Here is a 22,669-nt window from a genome sequence, read left to right on the forward strand (position 1 = left end):
CATTGACATAATCCACTAATCTTATTCATATTTCTCCAGTTTTAATTGTACTCCTTTGTTGTGTGTATGTTAAGTTCTGTAACATTTTATTACTTGGTTAGATTCATGTATCCACCACTACTATCAAGGTACTGAACAGTTCCAACACTACTAGAATCCCTTGTATCCTCCTTCTATAACCATACTTACCTCCCTTTTCTACTCTGCAGCCCCTAAACCCTGGCTACCCCTAATCTGTCCTTTTCCCAAAATTTTTTCACTTCAAGAATGTTATATAAATGGAATCATACAGTATATAACTTTGTGGGGTTGGCTTTTTTCATTCAGCAGGATTCCTGAAGATTCGTGCAAGTTGTTGTCTATGTCGATAGACTGTTCCTTTTTAATGTGGGTAGTATTCCATGGTATGCATTCATCTGTTGAAGGATCCCTGTGCTGATTCCAGCTTTTGGCTATTACAGATGAAGCTGCCATGACATTTGTGTACAGGTTTTTGTGTGAACATATGTTTTCATTTCTATGGCATAAATGTCCAAGAGTGCAATTGCTGGGTCATATGGTAGTTGAATGTTTAGTTTTATAAGAAACCAGAGTGGTTGTACCATTTTTTGTCTACTAACCAGCAACAAATGAATGATCCACTTTTTCCATATCCTTACAAGCGTTTGGTCTTGTCATTATATATATATATATATATTTTTTTTGCTGTATGGGGGCCTCTCACTGTTGTGGCCTCTCCCGTCGTGGAGCACAGTCTCCGGATGCGCAGGCTCAGTGGCCATGGCTCACGGGCCCAGCCGCTCTGCGGCACGTGGGATCTCCCCGGACCAGGACACGAACCCGTGTCCCCTGCAATGGCAGGCGGACTCTCAACCACTGCACCACCAGGGAAGCCCCTCCATGTGGTTTTAATTGCATTTCCCTGATGGCTAATTTATGTTGAACATCTTTTTGTGTGCTCATTTGCCATTTTTATATCCTTTTCTGTGAAATGTTTGTTCATGTCTTCTGCTCATTTTCTAGTTAGATTGTTGTTGTTTTTAAATGTTGAATTTTAAGAGGTCTTATGAGTTCTAAGTACTAGTTCTCTGTAAGATATGTGGTTTGCCAATATTTTCTCCCAGTCAATAGCTTGTCTTTTTCTCTTCTTCACATGGGCTTTCACAAGGCAACCTTTTTACTTTTTTTTTTTTTTTTTTTTTTTTACGTGGGCCTCTCACTGTTGTGGCCTCTCCCATTGTGGAGCACAGGCTCCGGATGCACAGGGTCAGTGGCCATGGCTCACGGGCCTAGCCGCTCCGCGGCATGTGGGATCTTCCTGGACTGGGGCATGAACCCATGTCCCCTGCATCGGCAGGCAGACTCTCAACTACTGCACCACCAGGGAAGCCCACCTTTTTACTTTTGATGAGCCCAATTTATCAGTTTTTCCTTTTATGGATTGTGTTTTTTTTTTTGTTTCAAGTCTAAGAACTCTGCCTAGCTTTAGATCCTGAAGATTTCCTCTTGTTTCTTTTTTCATAGAAGTTTTGCAGTTTTACGTTTATGTTTAAGTTTTGAATTAATTTTTGTGTAAGGTGTTAGGTCAGAGTTCATTCTTTTTTTTCTTTTTTTGGCCTATAGATATCCAATTGCTCCAGTACCATTTATTGAAAAGGCTAGTTTTCCTTCATTGAGTTGCTTCTGGACCTTCATCAAAAAATAGTTGAGCATATTTATGTGGGTCTAATTCTGGGTTCTCTATTCTGTGCCATTCATCTACTGTCTATCCTCTACCAATACCACACTGTCTTGATTTCTCATTCACCATGTTGGACATATTTCTTTGAATACTCTTTCAGCCCTACTTTCTTCTCTCCTTCTGGAACTCAGACGATACAAATGTTGGGTCTTCTGTTATTGTCCCACAGGTCCTCAAGGCTTTGCTTATTCTTCTTCTTATTTTCTGTATATTTTCTCTCTGTTGTTTGGATTGGTTGAATTCTATTCCTTTTTCTTACATTCACTGATTGCATCCTTTGTTGTCTACTCTTGGGCTCATCTAGTGAGTTTTTTATTCCTGTTATTATATTTTTTAGTTCTATAATTTCCACGTTTTTAAATAACTTCTATTTTTTGCTTAGATTTTCTAATTTTACAATTGTTTTAAGGGAATTTGTAATTGTTGGTTTACATTTGTTTTAAGAGAATTTGTAATTTATTGTTGAAGCATTTGTATGATGGCTGATTTAAAATCCTTTTCTGATAATTCCAATATCTGATTCATCTTGTTGTTGGCATAAGTTGATTGTCTTTTCTTTTTTAACTTGTGATTATTTTTCTTGGTTCTTGATATGACAGGTGATTTTCAGTTGAAGCCTAGATATTTTATCTATTATGTTAGGAGACTCTGGGGCCTATTTCAATCTTTCATTTTTACAGGCAGTCAATCACTCTGGTTAGATTTAACATGCAGTTCTTGGCCTATTTTTGTGGGTTGTGGTTCCAGTGACAGTTTAATTTTGAGTCTTTGTGCTGTTATTTTGGTTTGCTTTATGTGGTATCACTAGGGCTCCCACTGGTTCTTGGTAGTGGTGGTGCTGCTTGAGGGAGTAGAAGACATTTTTCTTAGGCTGAGCAGTACTAGATATCTATTGGTTAGAGAAGGGGTGAGATAGAATTCCTTTACCATGCCCCTTAGCTGCCCTACAGTCTCTGGTCAGGAAAGGAGAATTTTGGACTTGCAGAGAACAAGGGGCTTCCTGGACTGGACCACTTGCTAGAGCTGGGTCCCTTTTGCCAGTTCTGTGCACCTGCTCTGGTATTTCTGGGTGGGAAAGGTGATCCTTGGACCTGTGGGGATAGGGAGGCTTTCTCAATGGGCTGCTTGCTATTGCTGGATCTCTTTTGCTGGTTCTTCCTGCCTAGTTCCGTTTCTCTTGGCAGAAAATGGGATTCTCAGGCCTATCAGGGAAGGAGAATGCTTCCCCTGGCTGTTTTTGGTGAGGCTCATAATCTATCTCCCTTGCTGGTGGTGTCTGGCTTGCCTGATATTGTCAGAGGGATTCTTTTTGGATCCTGGGAGGAGTAAGCCTACACGGACTGCCTTTTGTTCCCAGACTGGAAGTTGGGAAAAGTCAGGGATAGATGACCTTTTTCTGTTGGGTGAGGGGAGTACAAGACATCCTGCCTCTGTGCTGTTCTTCCAGTCCTAGGGCCTCTTGTCTACCTCTCAGAGTTCTTCTTTGGTTGTCCCTTTTGCTATTTTCAGTGTTTATAGTTGTGGTTTGTGGGGCTGAGCTGGGAAAAATGGTCTATGCCATCTTGTCTGGATCAGAAGCTAGGTTTTACTTTTTTAAAAAATTTATTTTTAAATTTTTGCTGCGTTGGGTCTTCATTGCTGCACATAGGCTTTCTCTAGTTGTGTCGAGTGGGGGCTACTCTTTGTTGTGGTGCGCGGGATTCTCATTGCGGTGGCTTCTCCTGTTGTGGAGCATGGGCTCTAGGTGCATGGACTTAGTAGTTGTGGCATACGGGCTCAGTAGTTGTGGTTCATAGACTCTAGAGCGCAGACTCAGTAGTTGTGGTGCATGGGCTTAGTTGCTCCACAACATGTGGGATCTTCCTGGACCAGGGCTCGAACCCGTGTCCCCTGCATTGGCAGGAGGATTCTTAACCACTGCGCCACCAGGGAATTCCTAGGTTTTACTTTTAATTTTGGTTTATTTGTCATATGAGCATGGCGATAGAGGGGTGGGGAGGTATTGGCTGGGACTGAGTTTGGCCTTGTTGGGGGCCCTGAGATTTACTCTCTCTTATGAGATTCCATTAAACATCCTTTACTTCTGGATTTAATTTTATCCACCAGTTCTTCATAGAGTCCTGGAAAATGGCAAGCCAAGGCTGCTCTCCCTGCATTTTTCTGAGGTCCTGTCTTGGTACAGAGAAGCTTCTTTCTTTAGTTCTTTCTTTTTTTTTTTTTAAATTGCTTTACATTGTTGTGTTAGTTTCTGCTGTATAGCAAAGTGAATCAGATATATGAATACATAATATCCCCATATCCTCTCCCTGTTGTGTTTCCCTCCCGCCCTCCCTATCCCACCCCTCTAGGTGGTAACAAAGCACCGAGCTGATCTCCCTGTGCTCTGTGGCTGCTTCCCACTAGCTATCTGTTTTACATTTGGTAGTGTATATATGTCAATGCCAGTCTCTCACTTCCCAGCTTATCGTTCCCTATGGTTCTTTAGAACCATATATTTTTTTAAGATTCCATATGTATATATGTTAGCATACGGTATTTGTTTTTCTCTTTCTGACTTACTTCACTCTGTATGACAGACTCTAGGTCCATCCACCTCACTACAAAGAACTCAATTTCATTTTTCTCTTTATGGCTGAGTAATATTCCTTTAATTATTTTCTTGATTTTTCCCTAGGTTGGTCTGTTCAGTGTCTGCTGCTTCTTTTCATCTTGGAGTATCCAGTGTGAATTCTCAGGATTTTGTTAATTCTTCTTCCTCAGGATATCTTCTGAAAGTTGAGGGGTAGTGTTGGGCACATTTCCATGCTGCCCAGAGCACCAGAATTTTCTCTTTTTTTCCTTTGAAACTATGGTGTGAAACTTGTGGCATAAAGTTTTACTCCTTTATTTGCTGATGATATGTTTAAATTTTTGTATTTTCTTAACAATTTTTGTTCTTTTTATTACTTATTGGTGGTAGGAGCTTCTGAAGTACTTTTACTATACTGGCTTTACCTGAAAATTCCAATAATGACTTCTTGCAGTTTTCACATCTCTCTCTGACATTCGACATTGCTAATAACTTCTTTTTTATCCCATCATCTGTAACTCTGTCAAACCTCTTTTTTGCTTACTTAATCTCTACCCTTTGGCTTTTCTTCTTCTAGTTCCTCCATTGATACATTCTCATGGGCTTTGTCCTTATAATTCTCTGCTTTACTGTCAACATTCAATCTATTGGTTTTTTTTTTCTTTTTTTTAAACATCTTTATTGGAGTATAATTGCTTTACAATGGTGTGTTAGTTTCTGCTTTACAACAAAATGAATCAGTTATACATATACATATGTTCCCATATCTCTTCCCTCTTGCGTCTCCCTCCCTCCCAACCTCCCTATCCCACCACTCTAGGTGGTCACAAACCACCTAGCTGATCTCCCTGTGCCATGTGGCTGCTTCCCACTAGCTATCCACCCTACGATTGGTAGTGTATATATGTCCATGCCACTCTCTCTCTTCATCACAGCTTACCCTTCCCCCTCCCCATATCCTCAAGTCCATGCTCTAGTAGCTCTGTGTTATATTCCCGTCCTACCCCTAGGCTCTTCATGACATTTTTTTTTCTTAGATTCCATATATATGTGTTAGCATACGTTATTTGTTTTTCTCCTTCTGACTTACTTCACTCTGTATGACAGACTCCAGGTCCATCCACTTCAGTACAAATAACTCAATTTCGTTTCTTTTTATGGCTGAGTAATATTCCATTGTATACATGTGCCACATCTTCTTTATCCATTCATCTGATGACGGACACTTAGGTTGCTTCCATGTCCTGGCTATTGTAAATAGAGCTGCAATGAACATTTTGGTACATGAGTCTTTTTGAATTATGGTTTTCTCAGGGTATATGCCCAGTAGTGGGATTGCTGGGTCGTATGGTAGTTCTATTTGTAGAGTTTTAAGGAACCTCCATAGTGGCTGTATCAATTTACATTCCCACCAACAGTTTTATCACCTTTAAGCAGCTGACTCTCAAATTTGTATCCTTAGCTTTGTATTTTACCTAAGCATTTATTTCCTGTTGAAATGAATTTATTTTCTTTAAAGTAGCTCCGTATTCTCATTCTTCCATTTCTGTTGATATTGTCATCATTTATTATTAAAGCCTTGAAGTTGTTATTGTATCATCTGTCTCTCTTTTCTTTAAATCCATTTACCAGGTCAAGCCTCTTTGATTTTAACTCTCACTGACATTGTCAATTATAGATCCTCATTTCTCAAGCTGTATAGCTGTAGTGACTTATTAATTTGCCTTCTTATGTCTCATTTTATGTTTTTGCTGTCTTCAAGCTATTTTATACCTAGCTTCCAGATTAAACTCTATCTCTATGTCTCTTTTAAAATTAAGTATAACATACATATAGAAAAGTACACAAATCACAGATGCTCAGCTTTATGAAATTTCACTAACTGAACACACTTGTGTAACTAGCACCAGCACATTAATCATTTAAAACATCATATTCATGATCTTGTAATTTTGCCTTAAGCACCAGTTAAGGAGTTTGAGCCTTATTAGTTCCCTTAATGTTAGAATAGCAAGAGGTAAATTGGCATGCCATCTGCCACTGCTTGCCACATATAGCTTGATTTTAGAGATATTTATTTTTTTACTTCACCCCCTAGTCACTTATATTCCCCGTATTGCTTCCTGAAATACATTTCCTTTTTGACCTTTTTATCTAAATCATGGTTTTTCCAGCCTTAACTAATGTCTTGCCATTTCTAGGAAACTTTTCTGGATAACTTCAGGTTTCATTAATTTTTTTTTCTCTTCAAAAATTCTTTAATTAATTTTTGAATAAGTAATAGCAATATGTTCACTTAAAACAAAATTCAGTTGTACAAAAGGGTATATAATGAAGAGTCTCCTTCCCATTCCTGTGTCCCAGCCACTGTGTGTTCTTCTAGAAATATTTTATGCACTTAACAAGTAAATTTAATTTTTATTATGCTTCCTCCTTTTTACACAATGTAAGCATACCAAGTTCTGTATCTTACTTTTTTCTATTAATAATTGTTAATGATAGTTCCAGATCAATACACAAGTTTTATTATTTTTATATTAGGGCTGAATAATACTCCACTGAATGAATATGCCATGATCACATCTACCACATATGGTTGTGAAGGTTGGACACTGAACAAATTCACACAGACTATGATTTGAATGGTACTCCCTAGGATTTCTCAGTTATCAATACAATCAACTGCAGCAGCTTTGATTGTAATTTACCTAGTCAGTTCCTTTTAATTAATATTTCCAGTTTTTAAAAAAATTCCAAACACTACTGAATTGAATAGTCTTATGTATATCATTTGACATCTATGGAAAAATTATCTGTAGGATACCATTCCCTTTAATTCCTTAAAGTATTTATAATCTCTACTAATTTAATAATTAGACATAATCAGTTAATTATGGAATTGTTTTTTAAAATTTTTATTATTTGTCATTCCTCAAGGAGTGGTACCATGTATTAAATTATTTTATATTCACCCTGACCTAGAATACTGGTGTACACAAATAAGCCCTTAGGGTGGGCTGGAGTGTTTCTCAGATAGCTGCCAGATTGTTTCCCTTTTTATTCATCTAAGCTCTTCATAATCCTTTTGAATTTCCTAATAATGAGAGAAAAAAACTATTGTCAAAGCTTTGACCACAGCTAGATGCATTTAGAAGTAGAAGTGGTGTTTTTTCCAAGCTACAGAATAAAATGAACCACAATCTCAGATATAGCTTCAAAAATAAAAAGCAAAACGTTTCACCTTTCTTTGTCTGGAAAAAAAATATTTCTTATTCTTCTATTGAAAACATGGTATGAGATAGAGTAGATCTTCACTGAGACTTAGTTGAGCTATAAGTAAAATAACAGAAGAATGTTCTTTTTTGTGACCCATAAAGATACAGTATATCAAAGTAAATTTTTTAAAGCTACTACCTACAAAGTGAATAAACTGGAATTATCCTACTTAATATTAAAGTGAATAAGTCAATGACTTTTATTGACTTATTTATGTTAAGATCCATTTAGTGTCCTGCTTGCAACTTTGGAAATCTTGATGGAGTACATTTTTCTACAACCTTTTTCCCGCTCTACTTGTTTGATCATAAAACCAGATAGTTTTCAGTTGGGAAAAAATTGGAATTTGTTTTCTATTTGGAAAACCCACACATTTTTACCATCTCTTTAGATGGTATCGCTGAGCTTAGAGAGAGAGACCTTTTTCTCATTTTTCTGTATACATTAGAGGATTTCAGCTGAATTAAATTGACTTCTGATATGATGAGCCAGACTTAAAAATAAAAGATGTGTTTCTTTATTTCTTCTAACTGACCCTAAAAGATTCACTGCTTGAAATTCTAGGAGACTGGAGGGGAAAATAAATTCTATCATAGTTCTTGGGATTTATAGCAAACAAGCAGGAATAACTTCGGGATGTCTGATAACCGACCTTTAGATGATTATAAGTTATACTGTAGAGATTTTTTTTTTTTTAACAATGTTGAGCTATAACTCACATGCTGAAGAATTCACCCATTTAAACTGTACAATTTAATGGTTTTTATTCTGTTCACAGAGTTGTGCAACCATTAACCACAATCAATTTTAGAACCCTCTACTCACCCTAAAAGGAAATCCAGTACCCGTTAGCAGTCACTCCTCATTTCTTCACAAATTTGCCAGCTCTAGTCAATACTAATTTGATTTATGCCTCTAAAAATAGATTTTGGACGTTTCATATAAGAAGACAGCACAACATGTCAGTCTTTTGTGTTTGGCTTCTTTCACTTAGCATGTTTACAAGGTTTATCCATGCTGTAGCTTGTATCAACATTTCATTCATTACCATTGCTAATTTCATTGTATGGATCCTTTCATCAGTTGATGAACATTTGTGTTGTTCCCCTTTGTGACTATTATGAATAATTCTGCTCAAATATTCATGCACAAGTTTTTGTGTGGGCATATGTTTTTATTTCTCTTGGGTACATACCTAAGAGTGGAATTTCTGGGTCATATATAATAACTCTGTGTTTAAGTTTTGAGGAACTATCCATTTTATATTTACAACACCAGTATCTGATGGTTCTAATTTCTTCACAGTCTGCAACATTTAATATTTTCTGTCTTTTTGATTATGGTCATCTTAGTGGTGTGAAATGGTATCTCATTTTGGTTTTGATTGGTATTTTCCTAATGGCTAATGATATTGAACATCTTTTCATGTGCTTAGTGGACGTCTATAAATCTTATTTGGAGAAATGTCTACTCAGATCTTTTGCCCATTTTTAATTGGTTTGTCTTGTTATTATTGAGTTGTAAGAATTCTTTATATAATCCAGATAAAAGTCCCTGATCAGATATATGATTTGTAAATATTTTCCCCATTCTGTGGTCTTATCACTTACTTGATGGTGGTCTTCGAAGTACAGAAATTTTTAATTTTGATGAAAACAAATTTACATATTTTTATTTTGTTGCTTGCACTTTTGGTGTCATGTCTAGAAACCATTGCCTGGATCAAGGTCATGAAGATTTACTAGTATATTTTCTTCTGAGAGTTTTATAGTTTTAGCTCTGATATTTAGATCTGTGATTCCTTTAGATTTAATTTTTTGTGTAGGGTCTAAGGAGGCATCCTGCTTAACTCTTCTGCATGTGGAATCCGATTGTCCCAGCATCTGTAGTGGAAAAGACTTTTTTTTCCTCCATTGAATAGACTTGGCAGTGAAGTCTGAGTCCTCCAGCTTTGTTCTTTTTCTTCAGGGTGTTTTGGTTTGTTTGTTTATTTATTTGATTATTCTGGCTTCCTTGCATTTCTCTGTAAGTTTTAAGATTAGCTTGTCAATTTCTGCAAAAGAAAAAAAAAGCTAGCTTAGATTTTAATATGGATTGAGTTAAGTTTGTAGAACAAGTTGGACAGTATTTGCTTTCTTAACAATATTAAGTCTTTTGGATCCATTAACATGAGTCTTTCCATTTATTTAGGTCGTCTTTAATTTTTTTCAACAATATTTTATAATTTTAAGAGTAAATTTTTGTGTTTATTTTGTAAAATTTATTCCTAAATATTTTATTCTTTTTAATGCTGTTGTAAATGGAATTGTTTTGGAATTGTTTTTTAATTTTGTTTTCAGATTGATCATTGCTAGTACTTAGAAATACAGTTGATATTTGTATATTGATCTTGTACCCAGTAATCTTACTGAGCTCATTTATTAGTTCTAATACTTTAAAAATTGTATTTCTTAGGATTTTTATATACATCATGTCATCTGCAAATAAATATAGTTTTACTTCTTCCATTCCAAATTCATTATTTCACTTATTATTTCACTTATTTCATTGTACTGACTGGAACCTCCATTACAGTGTTGAATAGAAGTGAGGAGATTGGACATTCTCATCTTATTCCTGATTTTTTTGGGGAAAGCATTGTTATAGTGATTTTTTTTTTTTTTTTTTTTTTTACTCTAAAAAGAATGGGCCATAACGTTGCTTTGAAGACTAATTTCCTTTTGATTTAAGATTCTTTTCTTCTGTTTACATACACAGATATGTGCTGATTAGTCGACTCAATTGTGCAGTGTGGAGGATAAGACAGTGCCTTACAAAAATGGGGTTTGGGAGTGACCTGAAGAATTCACATGAAGCTGTGTTAAAATTGCAAGACTGGGAATTACGGTTACTGGAAACAGTGAAGAAATTTATGGCCCTGAGAATAAAAAGTGATAAAGAATATGCATCTACTTTACAGAACCTTTGTAATCAAGTTGATAAGGAAAGTACTATCCAAATGAATTATGTCAGCAATGTATCCAAGGTAAGAAGAATGATTTCATCATTTATTGTCTATAGCATCATAGTTGTCCTTAAGGCAAATAGATCATACTATTGAATAAGCGTACCTAAGTCAGCATTCTAAAATCTTCCAAAATCTTGCTGATTACCAGAATGTCATGGGGAAAGTTTCAAAAATTGTAAAATTTGGGCCCAGCTCCTGATATTCTGAGTCAGTAGGTCTGAAATTTTTGAACTTTGAAATCTTTTTTTCCAATAGATGTCCAGATTATTCTAATGATTAGTTAGGTTTGAGAACCCTTCTTACAAATTTCGTTTTCTTTATTACCCTACCTCCTTGGGTTCCTTGAGCCCCGCTGTTTTCTTCTTTTGACACAGACTTTCATTATAACTCACCTTCCCTGCATTCTTCTGTGAATCATTTGTATAGTGAATCACATGGAATATTTTAACATGTAGGTGTTCTCTGCTGTCATTTCATTACTAAAATACTAATATATTGATGATTTAATCACACATAAAAATCCTTTGGGTAAACAATATGGTTTTTTAGCTCCAAGATTATAAAGCATAATATAAAATTTAAAAATAAGGGCTATAAAAATAAAGGCCAAAATTGCACTGCTAATTGTCCTTTGAAGGCATAAAATATGAAATATTACACACCTTAATAGTTATTGGATTTTTGCTCTGTTTATTTTCATTGTCTTACTTCACATTTCACTATATTTATCCAAAGTTAAAATTTTTTTTTTACCTTACTTGGAAAGTTAAAAAAATTAGTGTGTTTCTTGCACTCATGGGTCTTAGGATTTGTGTAAATTGTAGAAGAAACTCTGTTTCTTATGGGGAATGTGTGTATGTGGTATGTGTGATCACGTAAAGATCTGTGATTTTGCTGAGAACTCCTAATGTTAATATCTTTAATCCTTTCCTGGGCCAATGAGATTTCCCAAGGAACAATTCTCTAGTCTCTAGTCTGAAGGTAGGGTTGCCAGATGTAGCAAATTAAAATATAGAACACCAGTTAAATTTGCATACAATATTTGAGAAATACATACACTAAAAATTATTTATTTTTTACCTGAAATTCAAATTTAACTGGTGTCCTGTATTTTGTTTGACTACTCTGTTATGTTATGGGAATAGATAGGGAAAGTAGATTGAGTGTACGAAGAGTCATATTTTAGTTAATCCTCCTGTTTTTCCTAAACTGCCTGGTGTCTCTGAGTCCAAAAGCTCTCTGGTTAATTTTTTCCTCTTGTTTTCTTCTAAACTGGGGGAGAATAGTTGCATGTCTGTGAGCTGAGCAATAGGAACTAGAATTCTGGCTGTTCCTTATATAGACTGAATCAATCCTTCTGTTTTGGTGCCCTCTCCTTTTTCTTCATTTAGATTTCTCTAGTTCCTGAGCTTTATTGGAGTTATCTGACCCTATAAACTGCTCTTTTCTTCTTTTTCTCCCCCCAGTTTCATTGAGATATAATTGACATACATCACTGTATAGGTTTAAGGTGTATAGCATGATTTTTTTTTTAAAGGGCTTCCTCATTCTTTTATTTTAAATAAATTTATTTATTTATTTATTTTTGGCTGCATTGGGTCTTCATTGCTGCATGCGGGCTTTCTCTAGTTGCGGTGAGTGGGGGCTACTCTTCATTGCAGTGCGTGGGCTTCTGATAGTCGTGGCTTCTCGTTGCAGAGCACGGGCTGTAGGTGGGTGGGCTTCAGTAGTTGTGGCACATGGGTTCAGTAATTGTGGCTCACGGGCTTAGTTGCTTCCCGGCATGTGGGATCTTCCCGGATCAGGGATCGAACCCGTATCCCCTGCGTTGGCAGGCAGATTCTTAACCACTGCACTACCAGGGAAGTCCAGCATGATGGTTTGATTTATGTTATGTTGTGAAATGATTACCACAGTAGATTTAGCTGATATCCAAATAATGAAAAGAAAAAGATTTCTCTTTTTGATAAAAACTCTTAGAAAGCACTCACTTAACAACTCTCTTTATCATACAACAGTGTTAACTATAGTCATCATGCTTTACATTATATCCCTAGTACTTATTTATCTTATAACTGGAAGTTTGTACCTTTTGATCATTTTCCTCCAATTCCCTGTCCCACCATGTAGCCTTTTCTTCTTGACCTCCCCTTTGCCTTACACTTAAGTTTCAACTTTTCCTGTTATGCTAATCAGTTACCACTTACATTTTCTAACATTTTGTTGGCAAGTCTTATCTGTGATTGTTGCCTTTTCTAACTTCTTTGTTATTGCGAATTTATACTTTAACTATATTATATTTTGGTAGGGTTTTGGAAAGGAGTGAAAAATAGCCATGTGTTTTATTTACTATGTTTAACTGAAATTATACTGTTTAGAAAAGTATGGAACTTCCCTTGGAGGTCCAGTGGTTAAGACTTCCCCTTCCAGTGCAGGCGGTGCGGGTTTGATCCCTCATTGAGGAGCTAAGATCCCACATGCCTTGCAGCCAAAAAGCCAAAACATAAAACAGAAGCAATATTGTAACAAATTCAATAAAGACTTAAAAAATGCTCCACATCAAAAAAATCTTTAAAAAAAAGTAAGCTAGTGAAAGGAACAAGAAATAGTATTAACAGGTAAGAAGATTGAGGATTTATGAGATCAGGACAGAGAAAGAGTCATCAATGTGTATATTGAAGTGTCAGGTATTTTGGTGAGGGATAGATGGAGACAAATGCTAAGATAAAGAGGGCAGGAGAATTTGGGGGGATGTGAAAAGGGGATAGAAAAAGGTAATAGATTGAGAGGAAGTGGTTTAATTGGTAGTATTGCCTTTCAGAGAGGAAATGTTGAGAGATAACAGTTGAACAATGGTTGGAAACCCAAAGAAAAACAAGGAGTATGTCAGCTTTTCCTCTTAACTCTGAAAATGCATCACACTATTCTGATTACTGTTGCTTTATAGTTATCTCAAAGTTAGATAGTGTAATTTCTCTTTGTGCCTTTTTTTTTCTTTCCAAAATTGTTTTGACTACTTTAGTTCCTGTGCATTTCCATATGAATTTTAGAATAAGCTCATCAATTTCTATAAAAAAGGCTACTGAATTTTGATTGAAATGCATTGAGTATATAGGTAAACTTTGGGAAAATGTATATCTTAACAGTATTGGAGTTCTAATGCATAAACATGGTGTGTATATCTTCTTTAATTTTTCTAATTTTATATCAGTAGTTTTAAGTGTACAGGCCTTTTGGATTTATGTGTATTTCATATTTTTTGATGTTCTTATAAATAGTATTTTTCCTGATTTTCAGTTTTCCACTGTTCATTGTTATTATGTATGTTAATCTCATGACCTAAACTTTGCAAAACGTACTTATTTGCAGTTGTCTTGTAGAGTCCATTGAATTTTCTACACAGATGATTATATTATCTGCAAACAAAGAGAATCTTAGTTCTTCCTTTCCAATTTGGATGCCTTTTATTTATTTTTGTGGCCTTCTTGCAATAGCTAAAACCTCTGGTGCAGAGTTCAATAGAAGTATTGACAGCAGACATCTGTCTTTTTCCCGATCTTAGGGGAAAAGCATTTAGTCTTTCACTATTAAGTGTGATGTTAATTTTGAGACTTTGTAGATACCTTCTATAAGCTTATAGAAATCCCCTTCTGTTCCTGCCTAGCTGAGAGCTTTTTCATTAATTGTTGGACTTTGTCAAGTCGTTTGTTTTCTTCTGCTTAGGTGATTATATTGTTTTTTCTTTTCAGTTTGATAATATGTTAAATGTATTGATTGATTTTCAGATGTTTCAAACATCTGAAGATTGTTAAAAAAAATACCAAACCTTCCCACTTCATCTTTTTGTATTATCCTTGTTTTTATGTCATTGGATTCAATTTGCTAAGAAAGTTTTTTGGAGAATTTTTGTATCAGTGTTACTGAGGGATATAGTCTACAGTTCCTTTTCTTGTAATATTATGTGGTTTTGGTAGCAGAGTAATAAGGCTGGCTTCATAAGACAAGTGGGAAGTATTTTCTTCAATTTTCTGGAGAAGTTTATGTAGAACTGGTTTTATTTCTTACTTAGGTGTGTGATAGAATTCACCAGTGAAGTCATCTTAGCCTAGAGTTTTCTTTGGGAGAAGGATTTTAGTTATAAATTTAATTTTTAAAATAAAGGGCTATTCATATGATCCTTTTCTTCTTCAGTGAACTATAAGGAATTTATTTTTGCCTAAGTTGTCAATTTTTTTTTAGTGTTGTTTATTATTTTGCCTTATTGTCTTTTTAATATTTGGAGAATCTGTAGTAGTCTTATATCTCTCATTCCTGATATTGATAATTTGTGTCTTCTTTTTTTTTTTTTTTCTTGATTGGACTGGCTAGAGATTTCTCAATTTTACTGATGTTATATGAGAACCAACTTTTGATTTCATTCATTGTATATTGATATTCTGTTTTCTATTGCACTGATTTCTGCTCTGAAATCTATTAATTTTTTTCCCCATTTATCATTTGCTCTTTTTTCCCCTGGATTAATAAAGTAGAAGTTGAAATCACTGATTTAAGACTATTCTTCTTCTGTAATACATACATCCTTATAGTGTTCTTAATTTTTTCTGAGTATTGTTTTAGCTGCATCCCAGAAAATTCTCATATGGTTATTTTCATTTTTTTCAGTTCAAAATACATTTTTTTTTTTTTTTTTCGGTACGCGGGCCTCTCATTAATGTGGCCTCTCCCGTTGCGGAGCACAGGCTCCGGACGCGCAGGCTCAGCGGCCATGGCTCACGGGCCCAGCTGCTCTGCGGCATGTGGGATCTTCCCGGACCGGGGCACGAACCCGTGTCCCCTGCATCGGCAGGCGGACTCTCAACCACTGCGCCACCAGGGAAGCCCCAAAATACATTTTAATTTCACTTTTGATTCCTTCTTTGACCCATGTATTCTTTCAAAGTCTCTTATATAATTTCCAAGTAGTTATTTTTTTTTTCTAGAGATATTTTTGTTACTGATTTCAAATTGAGTTCCATTGTTTTCAAAGATCCTATTTTATGTGACTTGAATCCTTTTAAATTTATGGATACTTGTTTCATGGCCCAGAGTATGGTCTGTCTTGGTAACTCTTTCATGTGTACTTTATACTCTGCTGTTGTTGTTTGCAGTATTCTTATAAATGACAATTAGGTCAAGATGGTTGATAGTGTTTCAAGTCATTTATTTCTTTACTCATTGTTTTTTTTATTTTAAAGAATATGGTTACACATTTAAAAAAATTTATTTGGCTGCGTTGGATCTTAGGTGTGGCACGTGGTATCTTTGTTGTGGCACGCGGGGTCTTTCACTGTGGTGTGCAGGCTCTTCGTTGCGGTGCATGGGCTTCTCTCTAGTTGTGGCGCATGGGCTCCAGAGTTCGTGGGCTCAGTAGTTGTGGTGTGCAGTCTCAGTAGTTGTGGTGTGCAGGCTCTAGAGTATGTGGGCTCAGGAGTTGCAGTACATGGGCTTAATTGCCCCATGGCATGTGGGATCTTAGTTCCCTGACCAGGGATCGAACCACGTCACTTTCATTGGAAGGTGGATTGCTAACCTGGGCCACCAGGGAAGTCCCTCTTTACTCATTTTTGTCCACCTGTTCTATCAGTTATTGAGAATGGTGTTGAAATCTCTGATTATAATTGTGAATAAGTCTGTTTCTCCCTGCAGTTTGATCAGTTTTTATTTCATGTATTTTGAATCTCTGTTAAGAAGTACATAAATGTTTAGAGTTGTTCCTTTTTTTGACAAATGAATTAATTAACCTTCCTTTCTTCCTTCCTCCCTTCCTTCCTTCCTTCCTTCCTTCCTTCCTTCCTTCCTTCCTTCCTTCCTTCCTTCCTTCCTTCCTTCCTTCCTTCCTTCCTTCTTTCCTTCCTTCCTTCCTTCCTCTCCTTCATGTTAGGATAGTTTTTTTGTTTGTTTGTTTTGTTTTCAATTCCAGTAAAACTGGTACCTAACATTTTGGTTTCAGGTGTACAACATAATCAGTATTTGTATATACCATAAAGTGATCATTGCAATAAGTCCTAGTTATCATCTGTCACCATATAATTGATCCCTTTACCCTTTCCACCTACACCCCAATCCCTTTCCCCTCTGATAACCACCAGTCTGTTCCTGTACCTGTGAGTTTTATTGTCTTTGCTTATTTGTTTTGTTTTTTAAAATTCCACATTTAAGTGAAATCATATGGTGTTGGTCTTTCTCTGACTGACTTATTTCACTTAGCATAATAGCCTCACAGCCCATCCATGTTGTCATAAGTGGCAAAGATTTCCTTCTTTTCTATTGCTGAGAAATATTCCATTGTGTATATATACCACATCTTTTTGATCTCTTCATCCACCAATGGACACTTAGGTTATTTCCATATCTGGCTATTTTAAACAATGCTACAATGAAATAGGGATGCATATGTCTCTTTTAGTTAGTGTTTTCATTTACTTCAGATAAATACCCAGAAGTGGAATAACTAGACCATATGATAGTTCTGTTATTATTTGAGGAACCTTCATATTGTTTTACATAGTAGGTGCACTAAATAACATTCTTACCCACAGTGTGTGAGGGTTCTGTTTTCTCTACAAATTCTCTAATACTTGTTATTTCTTGTCTTTTTGACAATAGCCATTCTGACAGATATGTGGTAATATCTCATTGTGGTTTAGATTTGCATTTCCCTAATAGCTGGTGATCTTGAGCATCTTTTTACCTACTTCTTGGCCACCCATATGTCTTCTTTGGAAAAATGTCTATTCATATCCTCTGCCTGTTTTTAAGTTGGATTTTGTTGTTGTTGTTTAGTTGTATGAGTTCTTTATGTGTTTTGGATATTAGCCCATTATTGGATGTATGATTTGCAAATATCTTATCCTATTCTGGAGGTTGACTTTTTGTTTTGTTGATGGTTTCCTTTGCTGTACTGAAGCTTTTTAGTTTGATGTAGTCCCAATTGTTTATTTTTGCTTTTGTTGCCATTGCGTTTGAATCAGATCCAAAAAATATCTTTAAGAGTGATGTCAAGGAGCTTACTGCCTGTGTTTTCTTCTAGGAGTTTTATGGTTTCTGATCTTACATTCAAGTCTTTAATCAATTTTGATTTGATTTTTGTGTATGGTGTAAGATAGTCATCCAGTTTTATTCTCTTGCATGTGGATGTTGGGTTTGCCCAACACCATTTATTGAAGAGACTGCCTTTTCCCATTGTATATTTTTGCCTCCTTTGTTGTAAATTAATTGACCATATATATGTGGGTTTATTTCTGGGCTCTCTATTCTGTTGATCTATGTGTCTTATACCAATACCATACTATTTTGATTACTATTGCTTTGTAGTATAGTTTGAAATCAGGGCGCATGATACCTACAGCTTTGTTCATTCCTTCCTTCTTTCTGTCCTTCCTTTCCTCCCTTCCTTCCATCCCTCCCTCCCTCCCTCCCTCCTTTTCTTGGGGACTTTGGTCCCATACAGATTTTAGAATTATTTATTCTAGGTCTGTGCAGAATGTCATTGGAATTTTGATAGGACTTTCTTGATATTATTTCAATCTTCTTAAATTTATTGAGACTTGTTTTGTGGTCTAACATGTGGCCTATCCTTGAGAATGCTCCATGTGCCCTTGAGTAGAATGTGTATTCTGCTGCTTTTGGGTGGAATGTTCTATACATTTCTCTTAAGTCCATCAGGTCTGATGTTTCATTTAAGGCTGATGTTTCCTTATTGATGTTCTGTGTAGATGATCTATCTGTTGATGTAAATGTGGTTAGTTTCCAACAATTATTGTAGTGCTGTCAGATTTTCCCATTAGGCCTGTTAATAGTTTTTTTATGTATTTAGATTTTCCTGTGTTAGGTGTGTAAATATTTACAAATGTCATATTTTGTTGAATTGACCACTTTATATTATGTAATGCCTTTCTTTGTCTTTTATTATGTTCTTTGTTTTAAAGTCTGTTTTGTCTGATGTAAGTATAGGTATACCAGCTTTCTTTTCATTTCCATTTGCATGGAATATCTTTTTCCATCCCTTTGCTTTCAGTCTGCGTGTTCTTAAACCTGAAGTAAGTCTCTTCCTGGTAACATATAAATTATTCTTTTATTTAAAAAAAATTTTTTTAATCTGTTCACCCACTCTGTGTCTTTTGATTGGATAATTTAGTCCATTTGCATTGAAAGTAAATATTGATAGGTATGTACTTGTTGCCATTTTGTTGATTGTTTTCTGTATGTTTTTGTAACTTCTCTCTATTCCTTTTTTCATCTCTTGTTCTCTCCCCTTGTGGTTTGATGAATTTCTTTCTTTTTTTTGGGGGGGGGGTATGCGGGCCTCTCATTGTTGTGGCCTCTCCCGTTGCGGAGCACAGGCTCCAGACGCACAAGCTTAGTGGCCATGGCTCACGGACCCAGCCGCTCCGCGACATGTGGGATCTTCCCGGACCGGGGCACAAACCCGCGTCCCCTGCCTCGGCAGGCGGACTCTCAACCACTGCGCCACCAGGGAAGCCCGATGAATTTCTTTAGTGTTATGTTTAGATTCTATTCTCATTATCTTTTGTGTGTCTGCTGTACATTTTGCTTTGTGGTTACCATGAGGTTCACATATAACGATCTATATATATAGCAGTCTATTTTAAGTTGGTAGCAACTTACATTTGAACACATTCTAAAAACTTTACATTTTTATTCTGCTCAGTCATGTTTTATGTTTTTGATGTCATATTGTACATCTTTTTATTTTGTGTATTCTTTAATTATTGTAGTTTCAATTAATTTTACTACTTTATCTTTTAACCTTCTAATTGCTTCCTATGTGATTAACCCACTATCCTTACCATATATTTGCTTTTAGCAGTGAGATTTTTACTCTCATATATTTTTCTGTTATAAGTTAGCACCCTTTTGTTTCAGCTTAAAGAAGACCCATTTACTTTTCTCATGAAGTTGGTTAAGTGGTGATGAACTCCTTTAGCTTTTGCTTATTTAGAAAACTCTTTATCTCTCCTTCAATTCTGGATGATAGCCTTGTCAGGTAGAGTGTTCTTGGTTGTAGGTTTTTCCCTTCATCACTTTAAATATGTTATGCTATTCCCTTCTGGCTTACAGTTTCTGTTGAAAAATCAGCAGATAGTCTTATGGAGATTCCTGTTTATGTGACACGTTGCTTTTAAGATTCTGTCTTTAACTTCTGACATTTTAATTATAATTTATCTTGCTGTTCGTCTTATTTGGCATTCTCTGTGCTTCCTGGACCTGAATGTTTTCTTCCCCAGGTTAGGGGAGTTTATGGCCATTATTTTTTCAAATAAGTTTTCTGCCCCTTTTTCTCTTCTCCTTCTGGGACCCCCTATAATGTGAATGTTATTCTGCTTGGTGTAGTCGCATATGTCTGTTAAGTTACCTATACTTTTTAAAATTCTTGTTTCTTTTTGCTGCTTGTTTGGGTGAGTTCCTCTGCCCTACCTTCTAGGTTGCTGTTTAGTTGTTCTACTTTAGCTAGGCAGCTGTTGCACCCCTTTAGTATATTTTTCAATTCAGTTATTGTGCTCTTCAGTTCTGTGACATCTGTTTAGTTTTTAAAAATATTTTCTATCTATTTGATATAGCTCTCACTGTGTTCATCTATTCTTCTTTTGAGTTCAGTGAGCATCTCTTTTAACTCTATATCAGGTATATTACTTATCTCTGTTTTATTAAGGTCTTTTTCTGAGGTTTCATCTTATTCTTTTGTTTGGAACATATTTGTCTATTTTTACCTTTTGCTTGACTCTGTGTAATTGTTTCTGTGTATTAAGCAAAATAGCTACCTCTCCCAGTCTTGAAGAACTAGGCCTTATGTAAGAGATGGCTCTTATCATTCAACCTTGCTCTAGCTCTTGGTTGTCTCTGGAAACTATGTGATTGTCTAAGTAGTCTCATTTATTCTTGATAGGTCTTGCTTATTGAGGGTGTACCAAGACCTATCAGTGTATTAAAGGGAGTGATCCTAGTCAGCCTAGATTCAGGCTGATTGGAAGCCTGTTTCTCAGACAATAGCTTTTGAAGTATGCAGATAGATATATAAAGTCCTATGCAACGACAGTTGTATACCCTGCCGACCTCCAAACTGAGGTCCAGATATGTCCCCTTGGCAGCAGTTGGAAGAATTGGGGTTTCAGATGAGTGTATATGCTTCTTTCTGGGAGGTACCAGCATGCTGTGGTGAAGCCAAGACAGGGTGCACAGGTGGTATCTCCTTGCCTACATTCCCAAAGAGCACCTATGTAGCCTTTAGATGATTGCCAACCTGAAGCCTGACCCTCAGGTTGAAGCTCCAGGACAATTAAGGGGCCTTTTTCATGTGCAGATCAGAGATATTTCAGTCTGTTTATGTAGTGTCCTGGGTGTGGTATTCTGCCCAGAACTATCTTTCTGATTGTTACAGTCCCATGGGGCCAGGAGCACAAGCCCTTCTGACCACCAGAGCCTGGCAATGAAGAGGAGTCCCCTGTGTAGACTGTGCTTTAGTGAGGCTGTGCGAGAGTATTGCGGGCAGGGCATGCCCTCAGCTTTAGAGAGGCCAGGAAAGAGTGCTGAGGGAGAGGCACAACTGCAGTTTTCACAATATTGGAGGAAAGTGTTGGGAATGGGGCATGCCTTCCACTTTAGGGAGGTCTGGGATGAGCATTTTGGGTGGGATAGACACTTGATTTTACAGAGGTTGTGTGCTCGCCCATTTGGAATAGCAGGGTGGAGGGAGAGTGCAAAAATGGTACTCTTCAGTGTTACCATCCATGACGAAAATCCCAGTTAATCCCTGTCCCTCCAGCAGATGCTTTAAGGTTAACAACCAAATCTCCTTTATACATAATCCAGTCACTTTTCAAACTTGCATTTGTGCTTGTTCCTGGAACCAGTGAATCCACACATGAGCCCCTGAACAGGAGTATCTAAGATTCATGTGGCCCCCTGGGCCCCCTGGATGTAATCCCCATTGGTTTCTAAAGCCAGATGTTTTGGGACCTTGTCTCTCTGGTGTAGGTCCCAAGGGTTGGGGTGCCCAGTGTTGGGCACAAACCCTTTGATCTTTAAAGAGAGGCTCTGGACTAGTGAGATGCCTTCCTGCTGTGTGTCACTGCACTGGGGGATAGGGTTTTAGAGTCACTGCATCTCTGCCTCTACTACCCATCTTGCTGTGGTCCCTTTATCCCTTATTGTGGAGGGTGCTGTTCAGCTAGTTTACAGTTCTTTTTACCTGAAATTATTACTTATGTAGTTGTAGATTTAGTGTGTCTTGGGAGGAGATGAGTTCAGGGTCTTCCTATGCTGCTTTGTTGGACCCTGCCCCTCCTTGCTCTTTAATAAGCCTATCAATGAGTTAACTAACTCTCTCCCTGACCTCTCCTATTCCAACAGTATCACTTCCTCCTCCTTTCTTCTTCCTCTAGCAATGTCACTTCCTGTCTCACCAGTATTTCAAGTTAAACATGCCGGTATATGTCAATCCTTTTATCTTTTCATACCTGCCAAAACTCAGATCTTCCTTTTGCCCCACACCTGTACTTAGGATGGAGAAATTGGAGAGAAGGAAACAGAAACTAAGTAGCTGAGCCATTTCCATGTTGAAAATGAGCAAGTCATAAGTGAATCATTGTAATAGTTCAACTTGAATCTTTTAAAATATTTTCCATTTCTCTACTTAATATATTTATTATTTCTTTTAATTTCATGAACATATGGAATACAGTCATAGTGACTCTTTTATTCTCCCTGTCTTCTATCCTCAGTGTTACTTCTGGGCCAGCTTTGACTGCCTGATTTTTCTGCTCATTTTGGGTTGTATTTTCCTGTAACTGCATGCTCTTGATGCCAGGCATTATGAATTTTACCTTATTAGGTACTGAATATATTTACCTTTCTTTAACTATTCTTTAGCTTTGGGATATGATTAAGTTACTTGGACACAGCTTGATCTTTTTGTCTCTTATTTTTTACATTTGTTAGGTGGACCAGCAGTATGTATAGTCTAGGGTAAATTTATCTCCTCTACTGAGGCAAGATCATTCTCAGTATCCAAAGGATG

General features: G+C 36.5%; 1 protein-coding gene across 6 annotated transcripts in view; it reads left to right on the forward strand.

Moving 5' to 3' along the window:
- Nucleotides 1-22,669, forward strand: part of FER (FER tyrosine kinase) — a 468,410-nt gene that overhangs the window by 33,626 nt on the left and 412,115 nt on the right. For all 6 annotated transcript variants that reach the window (XM_059063150.2, XM_067031424.1, XM_067031423.1 and 3 more), the window contains one exon: nucleotides 10,344-10,611. In XM_059063150.2, coding sequence (XP_058919133.1) covers nucleotides 10,405-10,611 — 207 coding nt within the window. In that variant the 5' untranslated portion in view covers nucleotides 10,344-10,404. The remainder of the gene's footprint in view (nucleotides 1-10,343; nucleotides 10,612-22,669) is intronic.

Source organism: Kogia breviceps, chromosome 4, assembly GCF_026419965.1.
Source record: "Kogia breviceps isolate mKogBre1 chromosome 4, mKogBre1 haplotype 1, whole genome shotgun sequence".
In the NCBI taxonomy this organism is placed as follows: Eukaryota; Metazoa; Chordata; class Mammalia; order Artiodactyla; family Physeteridae; genus Kogia; species Kogia breviceps.